This window comes from Pygoscelis adeliae, unplaced genomic scaffold (assembly GCF_000699105.1).
Source record: "Pygoscelis adeliae isolate BGI_AS28 unplaced genomic scaffold, ASM69910v1 Scaffold21, whole genome shotgun sequence".
Classification (NCBI taxonomy): Eukaryota; Metazoa; Chordata; class Aves; order Sphenisciformes; family Spheniscidae; genus Pygoscelis; species Pygoscelis adeliae.
The window spans coordinates 4,624,411-4,634,373 of NW_008824243.1; the positions used below are offsets into that span (position 1 = coordinate 4,624,411).

General features: G+C 45.3%; 1 protein-coding gene across 2 annotated transcripts in view; it reads left to right on the forward strand.

Moving 5' to 3' along the window:
• The window catches only part of LNX1 (ligand of numb-protein X 1, E3 ubiquitin protein ligase), a 69,324-nt gene that overhangs the window by 4,156 nt on the left and 55,205 nt on the right, over nt 1-9,963 (forward strand). Inside the window, exon 1 of one of the 2 annotated variants that reach the window (XM_009335146.1) lies at nt 94-185. The exons of the other annotated variant lie outside the window; for it this stretch is intronic. Within the exon in view, the coding sequence (XP_009333421.1) occupies nt 94-185 (92 nt within the window). Of the gene's footprint in view, nt 1-93; nt 186-9,963 lie in introns of those variants that run through there. 2 annotated transcript variants of the gene reach the window in all.

The window sequence follows — 9,963 nt, forward strand, 5'->3', positions numbered from 1 at the left end:
GCTGGCACAAAAGCTTCACGTTGTGTGTCCCACCAGCACAGAGAGACAGTGGGAAGGAGGAAACCCAGCAGCAGTGCCAGCCCTGCACTGAAAATGAAGGCTCTCCTGTTACTGGTCCTACCTTGGCTAAGTCCTGCAAACTACATAGACAATGTGGGCAACCTGCACTTCTTGTACTCCGAGCTGTGAGTACGCACAGTCGTGCCAGCGTCGTGCTCTCTGTCTGTCTGTCTCACCCGAGCGGCGGGAAGGGGCTCACCACGAGCGTTTTGGGGGTCTGTCTGTCTGTCTGCCTGTGTGTCTGTGCGTGTGCGTTACGTGCGAAGAAAATCCCGCAATGTCTTGCCAACAGCTTCAAACCATGCTACGAACTAGCTGCTTCCCATCCGGAGGGCTAATAATAGCAGTACGTTGCTTTCTGCTTTGGAAGCAGCTGAGACATACTGAGTGAAGCTGTCTTTTTCCTTATCAACTTGCTTTTCTGCGCCGACATTTTCGGTGGTTGTTGGGTTTGGGGTTTTTTTTTCCATTTCTGAGTCTGTGTCTTTTCTTTACTTTCCATAAATAGCGTTGCAGGGGAGCTGGGCATAGAGGAGGGCATCAGGATAGGCACCCCCGGTAGAGTGCTCTCTGTGTGTACATGCATAATGCTCTGTGTGTAAAGCTGCATGCCTATAGCAAAACGCTGAGAAGCCTTTCACCAGAAATAATTCACTTGAGACAGGAAAGAAATTTCCCATATTTGTGTTTTTGCCCACAGCAGAATGTTATTTTCTCTATAACGCAAATTTAAATGTAGCAATCCATGCATATGTCTTCATGTCTTAAAAAAAACCCACCTCAAACAACCCCATAGCTGATCTTTCCAACCCATAAAACAAATATTCTATGGTATCATCTATAAATGATACTAGTTTAATTTGTGCTTGCATATTGTTGTACTAGTTAATAGGGCTTTTATGAATAGAAATAGATATTTGTTCCAGTATGTTTTGATTAATTATGCTTTGTTTGTGTTTTAACAAATTATAAATCCCAAAATCTTCCTTGAGAAAATGAATGAAATGGCTAATTCTGCTCAAAAATGAAAAATGACTGTATTGTGCCTACAGTGGGAATGTTTTAGTAACAGTTGTGATTAGTACCAATGAGACTAATTTCCAAATCGTTTTGTCTCTACTGTCAGACAAAAATAGCAATGTTTTGCAGAAACACAAAGTCCCCTTTTGAAATTCTTGTGTGATATGCATGGCAACTATAAATAATTTAGTCACGCTGCGTACAACTGCTCAGGATTTCTGTATGCCATAGGTGTTTTTAAACATTTAACAAATCTGGTGTTGAGGGTTGCAGCTATGCCCTCATTTTAATTTACTGGCATTTTGTTTAAGGTCGTTAATTTAAAAAAAAACAAACAATCAAAAAACAGTTAAGCCAGGCAGCCTACAGGAGCAATCAAGCTCAAAACAGAGCAGATGAACACTTATAATGGAAACAATGGCATCTGGGACATCTAGTTTGCAGGAAAACAAACTGATGAGATTAATCAGAGCACAGGCGCAGGCGCAGCCTACTTGCTTTTCTTGGGGAATTCAGGTTCACTGATTCTCCCAGGGTAAAGGGCTACGACGTACGGTAGCTATTTGTCTCTTATTTATTTAGCCTTCTAACCCACAGAGACGTTAGTCTCACTGGATGTTGGCAGTCGTTCTTAATGGAGTGGGTGTGGGCTGGGGCTTGGACGTGCATCTTCAGTTGTCAGCAATGGGAGGTGCACATGCCCTCCCTGGTGCCCAGCCCTGGATGCTACCTGGCGCCGGGAGCCGGTGCTCAGGACCTCGCACACCGCTCCGTCTCTGGCCAGGGCAGCAGAAAGCAGGATTTGCTGGGGCTGACATCATCCAAAAGGGCGCAGGGCAGTTTGAGCTCAATTCAGGAATTTCTCCTCCTCCTCTGCGTGTATTTGGTGCCTCTGGCTGCTGCTGGATGCTGCAGAAGACACTGACATACAAATCTGTGGGATGGATTCAAGGTCCTCTCTAATAGCAGCAGCTGAAAGAAAAAGAGTAATACTGTTTTCAGTCCTGTTTAATCAGTTTATATGAATGTTATGACCTACAGGTTGCTACTTTGGTTGCTCAGGCACTTGCATGCAGGATGTTTTCCATGCAAAGTCTTGTGAGTGGGACAGCATGGGCAAGAGTGTTCAGGACAGCCTGGCACCTGCGGGCACAGGTTTACTGCCCCAATCCTTTTGTTCCCCAAAGCCTACAGAGGCAATCATAAATTCTTCTCCACAGGCAACTGAAAAGCCAGTGCCGTGTGTAGCATATCTGATGGCTTGTCCCATGGCTCGAAACTAGACTGTAGTAAGCGGAAAAATTTTGTTTTTCATTATCACACTATCTTTGGTTGTTGGCCACTACAAATACTGGCCTCAGTCAGGACTCACTATTTTGTTGGCTGGCAGGCACCAGAGATACCAGCCGAGGAAGAGGAGGGGCCGGTGGGGCTACAAACGGCAAGGGAAGAGTTGGAGGACCGTGGGGGATGCGGTTACCATCACTGGTGCCGGTGCAAGAGCAAGAATTAAGGGCGCTGGGATTCGCACTGCGCCCCAGCTCATACAGCCCATCTCTTCCCTTCTACCCCATTCAAAGAAAGTTAGGTTATTTGTGTTGTATTGCAGAGGTTTGCTTTAGCTCGAGGGCATTTTTTTTTTTTCATAAGTGAGGAACGGGTGGCTTGGGGAATAGGAATTACAGTATAGCCCAAAGCCCATCTGGAGATGCAGGCTCTGGAATCCATCTAAGAAATAAAGAGCAGATTTTAGGAGAGTCGAAGAGGAGAAATGAAGTTGGGGAAAGGCTGTGTCAGACCTTTGCACTTCAGCTGGGTGCCACGCGGGTAGGAAAGAAAGGTGTGTGGATGCGTTGCAGTGGTACTTGATGGGACAGATGTTGGGTGCTGTTATTTTTAGTTTTCTATTAGCAGTCTGATAATTATAGGTATTTTCAGCAAGCAAATACATATCTCCTGACACTGTTGCCTGCACTAAAAGCACTTCCCTGGCTGTTGCCTGTTGTCCCTCCCTTGCCCGCAGCAAAGATCTCAGCACAGATGCAGTTCTTGTCCTTGCTCTTAGCCAAATCATGAAGATTTACCAATCGTGTGGTAAGCTGGGGTGCTCCCTCCTGAGGGGAAGCCCACGGAAACACATGGCAGAAGGACAAGAGAAATCTGTGCGGGCTCCCTTGAGGCACCTCTGGGAAGGGGTGGGATGTAGCCACACCAGCCCAATGGCTCTCAGCATCGTAAGGGTCTGCATGGGTCTTGAGGTGACCCCAGTCCAAGGCCCATGCCTTCTCCTTTATATCCCTGTAAAGCTGCTTCAACAAGCACCTGCTTTCTTTCTTTCTTATCTAAAATATCTTCAGAAAGGAAATACTTGCCCAAGCATTCTTTTGAGTCAGGGTGTTATTCCCCTGGTTTAAAAACAAGGTGTGTGGATGGAGAGACAGCCTGTGACCACTGCAGGAGGCTCTCCCAGGGGTGAAGAGCTGGTGGCACCACTCACACCAAGGGACGCTGACCTGCATCGCTATCCCTTTCACTTCAAAGCACGACCTGTGCAGCGGGGTATTTCTCAGTAGAAGGATTTTCTGCACTTTGACATCAATGGGCCACTTAGAAACGAAATTATGAGGGGAAGGAAGATGCGAGACTAGGCGGTGAATAACCTCACCTTGTCCCTCTGAGGACCTCAGTCACATGGAAAGCATGGGGTGGTTTCCAACCTAATCCCCCTTTGGCACGTGGCCGTGCTGACCGAGCGAGCGCCCGGGAGGGTGCCGGGTATTGCGTGTGCTCAGCACAGGTCGAGGACTGGGGAGCCTGTGGCAGCTGCGCTTGCTGTTGCTGCTTCTCTCCAAGGATTAAACAGCTCCTGGCCTTAGTCACTGCTGGTAATCCACCAGCTAGATCTGCCCCACTAATTTGAATCAAGCCTTTTTTTTTAAATCTATTGTTTGTTAGTGTGAAATGCACAACTTACTCCCACATGCGAAAAATTACTTCTTTTTTTTCTTACCTTTCTTGGGTTTTACGTGAAACAGTCAAAGGGATCTCACCAAATTAACTGGATCAAGTTTCTCTATATAACTTTTATACGATAACTACTCTCTTAAATTTCAAAACAGCACTTTGGGCTGGAACAGCCAGTAAAATTTTGTTTCTCTGTTCTTTCAATTTAAAAAGAAGAGACACAAGAGCCAGCTGTCTCCCAGTGTCCTTGGGCATGTCTTTTTTACGGTAAGCACAATTTAGGTCAAGATATTAGGTGAGCCCTTCTGGCCTCCTACCAGCACTGAGCTTAACCGTGTGGCCAACTTTAATTTCTGTTCAACTCAGTGGGGAAACTTGTGTCTGGCTTCAAGTCTGTTCTTGTGAAGTTAGCTGCACGGAGGCTGGGGAGTGCAAGGCACATGTTATTCATGACAAAATTGATAAGACTGGAACACCTTTTGGGCTCGTGTGTTAGTCCACTGCAAAAGCCATGTGTTGGCCTCCTTACTCTGTGCAAAGCTGCATGTATGGAAATCTGTGTCGGAGTTAAGCTGTGAGGTTAATTAAAGCTGAAAGTGTTGGAAAGCAAGGCTTGAATGAAAAGAATCTTGAATGAAAATATAAATGAAGTGTTTAGAATATTTCCTTTAAATAGCCAGGACAAAGCACACTCGGATAAAATGCGGAGGGTCTTTTCCAGTGTACTAGAATTGGATGCCTCTCAGGGAAAGCAGAACTAAGGGGACTTAAAGCAAAAAGTCATGGGTGCCCGTTAGCTTAACTCCTATGCTACAGCCTCACAAAGGAGCCAGGATGGAAACATGGCAAACTCTGACATCTTGCGTGGAAGCAAAAAAACTAGTCTCCTCAGTTCCTGACTCTCCCTGTCTCAATGTCCTCTTTGGGAAAGCTTCTGATCTGGATATTATCTTACATCAAGTCTGAGCAGGTACCGCGGCACAGGGGAGCAGCAGGCACTGACCACTCTCAGGCTTCCTTTCTGTTTCTCCCCAAGCTCTCTGCAAGGGCGGCAGATCCTCCCAGGAGTTGTTTTTCCTTCAGACTTCTGGGATCTCTCCCAAAATTTCCAGCAACAGCTACTGTCACTTTCCCAGCCTATCCCCTCCCTGCCTCATGTCTGACCCCGCTCCACCAGCTCCCCTGGCTCCTGACTGACTTGTGCGCACAGTGCCGAGTCTGCGGGAGGCTTCGGGACTCAGAGCCCACCGTCCCCAGCGGGGAGATCCTCAGACTTCACGTTGGGAGGATGCTGCAGCCAGGGCTGTTTTTGGCTGTTGTGCTTTGTGGCTTTCTTACAAACGAGCGAGGTAGGGTGCCGTTGCCAACACAAGTCCCCGTTGTACCGATGACGTGCAAAGGGGGAGGCAGTGGCAAGGACTTAGGGAGCAAGCTGCAAACCATGCCCTGTGCTGCCAAAAGCCATACTGATTGGGAGCGTAACTGCCAGCCAGAGGAAGGAGTTTATGCGAGAATTTCAGTTTAAAAATAAAAAGGTCATCTGCTTACACTCATCTTCATATTCCCAGCTCTTAGAATTGCACAGTAAAGCTTGAAATTTTACTACGAATATGGCCTGAATGCCCCCAAGCAGAAGCCCGTGTAGGTGAATTGCAAATATACTGTATTATTCTTGAAAGTATAGGAGTTGTAATCTAAACTCATGGTGTTGAGTTGCCCAATATGAATTTTCTGAACACATTAAGTGTTGTATTCAGGAGCATTTGATACAGACTATGCTGCTAGCATAGGAGGTGCAGCAGAAAGTAGTTGTTTCCACTGACCGCAACCATTCTAGGTCCAGTCACTCTTTGATCAAGGGCTAATTGCACTCTGCCAAATATGCGGTGTTTTCCCCTTAGCAGGACAGCGGGGTCTGGGTCTCGCCCCCACCTTCTGCCAGAGATGGTACCTTTCCCCACCCGGGTTAGAGAGTGCTGCATTTTTGTGGCATGAGTAAGTGTTACTGGTTAGCATCTTTTTCCCCAGCGCTGTGATTCTAGGTGCAGAAATAAATTTGTCTGGGATAGCTCCAGCAACCAAAACCCCTTTGAGAGCTTTAAGAATTTGTTGATTCTACCTAGGAATTTTGTGTGTAATGAAAGTTGGCATTTCAGTTATACTTTGAGAAAGATCCTGCTTTATTCCTTCTGTGCGTGCGTGAAACTCGCCTTTACTCCATTCATAGCTGCCTACACACACTTGAGAACAGAATTAGACCTTTTCCTCTGCTGGCACGTTTTCTCATGGCTGGAGCCTTCTCACACCTTTGGAAAAGGCTGACGTTGGCCAGTGTCAATCTCAACAAATACATTTTATTGCCAAAAGTAAAACCTGAGCCAGCCAAAAAAAGTGAAACGCTGCCAAGCTGGAAAGGCAATGCAATAATTATGGTTGGCAGAAAGGTTTCTTTTCATGAATGAGTTATGTCTCAGTTATGTCTGATTTTTGTGTAGGTTGCTCATAAAAAGTGTGCTTACATGCCTTGCCCATGTAACGGGAGCACAGAGGGGGCAAACCTTATCTCACTTAGAGGCTGGTTCTGGGATGGGGACCAGACAGGGGAAAGCACCGGGGAGCCCTGGAGGGCCAGTGGGGTAAGAGGAAGGACCAAGGTGATGGGAGTTGCAGGAGGTTGGTGGTTACTCACAACCAACAGACTCTCATTTCTCGTCTGACATTAAGCCACACAGGCCGTATGCTGCAAGTTTGGCCGACCTCCACATCTCTCTGACAATTAACCTAGTTTAGCACTGGCACTGGCAGCATGACAAGGATATTTTTCCTTGAGCTATTTCTCTGACAAATCTGGCAGAACTGGGCTGTCCTGCAACGCAAGGATAAACACTGCTCTTGCAGAGCTCTTATGTCTGTCAGAGCTTAAGTCCTGCTCTGAATACTGGTTCTGAGATCAGCTGCAACGCAGCTCGTTTCACTGTAGGGAAGGAGACTAGTATGTCTGAGGGACGTCTTGGTTTTTTTTAACACTCTTGACCTTTTGAGGGAATCTGCCTTCAAGGTCCCCAGACTATAGAGCAGCCGGCTGCGTTTTGTGACTTTCTCCATGAGCTGAGCTATCGTTCAGGAACTAGAACTGATTTTCTGCGTCTTGGCATGTGACTGCGTGTCCAAACTGCCCCCCCCCAAGCCATGTTGTGACTGGGTGCACGAGGATGCCAACAGCACAGGACTCAAAAACAGAGGTTTTATAGTAACATTGCTGGCAATGTTGGACTAATAGCATAGCCTGTGTGACAGCATAGATGTGGCTGCTTGGGGCTATCCTATTTCAAAAGGAGTGTCCAGGCTGGTCCCCTTGTGTTGAACTGGTACCTCAGCGGAGGTATCTGCTAGTCAATGACATGTCATATGTCATGACTAAAACCACACTGCCACCAAAGGATTACTGGCTTGAAGCTGAGATCTATTTTAGCATTAAGAATGTGAACTTTTTTTTTAAAACATCTTAGAAAGCTGAATTCACCCCTAGGCCTCAGCAAAGTTGCAGCTGGTGAAGACTGAATTTAGCCAGTGAATCCTTGGGCTCTCTCCAGAACATGCTTTATCCATTCATATAATTTATTAATTGACAACAGATTCTGAATATAGATTGAAGCAAGATCAGGAGCAACCTAGTGAAACGGCTGGAGATTGCAACAGATGCTGTACAACTTTTACACAAAAAAAATGGATGCTTCACAGTTCATAACTTCTACATATCGTATAATATGTCCTCCCAATATGAAGGAAAAGAGGTTGACTGTAACAATGGGCAAGTCAAGCCATATTTCTAGGAAGTTTCTGTCTCCTTTCTGTTGAATTTCTGTTGGTAGCACCATCAAACTTTATTGATAAAGTCTCGTTCTTCTCAGCAGTGCAGGCAGACAATCAATCAGATTTGTAACAATCACGCATAGCATTGACTGTATCATCTGCTCTGGTATTCATCCTCTCTTCTTTTTATCAGGACACTGAGCTGAGTATAATGGATACCTAGGTGAGGAGGAAATAATCACTATTGACTCCTCTGTCCTTGTGGAGCTGTCTTGCTCCATGACACTGCTGTGACACGTGGCGTGAAGTCAGGTTAAGACAAGATATGTGCAGTTGCTGGAGCCATGCTCAATTTTTATTTGCTCTTCTACTAACTCACTGCATATTATTTACCTAAATAATGTAAAATAAATAAATAAAATGTCTTTAGTGGTATAAATTTCAGCTACAAAATTTGATCATCAGTGTATTACTTTGGCATTTATTTTTCCCTCCTTGACTGTCTTGAAATCACGTTGGCAGAAAGCAAGTGTTTTAGGTCAACAAGTCATTTCATGTGTGTATATTGGGAAGCTTACACCTCTCTCTATATTACGCATTGCAGTTCCTCATTCACTAGACAGTGTGTAATATATTCTTTATGTAGAATTTCAATAATTTAGTAACATCTTAAATAGAGGATGAGGGGAATCTGACATGCTTTAAGGACTGTATTTTCCTCTCTCCTCTGCAGAACTTAATGAACTGGTAAGATTTGTAGACTGATGGCCTCGTTATGTTTTGTGTTTTATTAAGAACAGACAGTACTATTTTTGACAGCATAATTCAGGTATTTTCTTTTCTCCTCCCATATGTGGTAAGCATTACTGTTATATGTTATTTTTAATACTCGGTTAGCACTGGTGATGTCCCACTGTTTTTAACCTTCCCTCCCATGTAAAATGAGTAGTGGAATGGTTTCATAGGAGCATCCACAGAGGCCACTTCACTTGTGGATTTTATAACTCAACAGTATGAAAGGCCAGGAAACGTCCCATGTGGAGCAGGCTTTTATGGAGGGGAGATGGGCATGATTAACCAAATCTGTCCTGTGATCTACAGGAGACCACTGGAAGCAGAGAGTACGCTGTGCTGCTTCTACTATATGAGGATGTATAGGTTGATATGGATGAGCAAGGCTGTTTCGCTTGATATGTATGAACATCTCCTGCCAAGAGGCTAAATTATAGTCAGAAATAAGTGCTCTGTATGAAAAGCACATGTTGCAACACAGCCCTTCGTCAAACAGGTTTTGCAGTGGGAGCAGGAATCCCAGGAGGTGGTTGTGACTTGTCCTTGTCAGCTCCCAAAGGAGCCTCACCACTGGTTCTGGTTTAAACATTTGGTACATCTCTCCTTCAAGCATTGCTACCTGGTTTGTTATTATAGCAGAAAGATGGCACTGCTGCAGAAAGGATGAATACAATTCTTTCCCAAATGCAGTGTGTATACGCTGGTGTTTCTTTTTTGCTCTTGGCAATGCTGCAGTTACAGTTGTCATTGGGATCTGTTGTGGGGATGAGTACAGTTGAAAGTGCCAGTTGCTGTTACTTTGCCCCAACCCAGACTGTGGTGGAAATATTGATACTAGTAATATTAGTAAATCAGTCCAGAAATGCTGAGAAGATCCTGCCGTGGGTGCCCAGTGGTGGCTACTGCAATCCATGATGTCCTTGTACCCCCCTGCTGCTACCTGGGCCCTAGCATAGGACTGGCAGAGTCCTGCACATCCTGCACAGCCTCCAGTGTTGGGGGCGTGCTGTGTTCTCCACACCTGCTTTCCACCTGCTCTGTGCTGTCGTGGGTCAAGGGTAGGCCATGCAAATGTACTTTCCTTGGTGCTGTGTCTGTAAATTTTCTCAGTGTCCATTTTTAAACTGCATTTAAATTTTGCATATCTTGATTTTTAGTGGATTGAGTGTGTGTCATTCCTAGCAAACATGCTGCTTCCAGTTTCTTCCCTCAGAGGAGATTAAATTCCAGTACATTCTTGTTTCATCCTTCCAAGGCATGAGTGTAATGAAGTTGGACAGTAATGGTTGCTGCATTTCACTTTTTTTCTGCTCT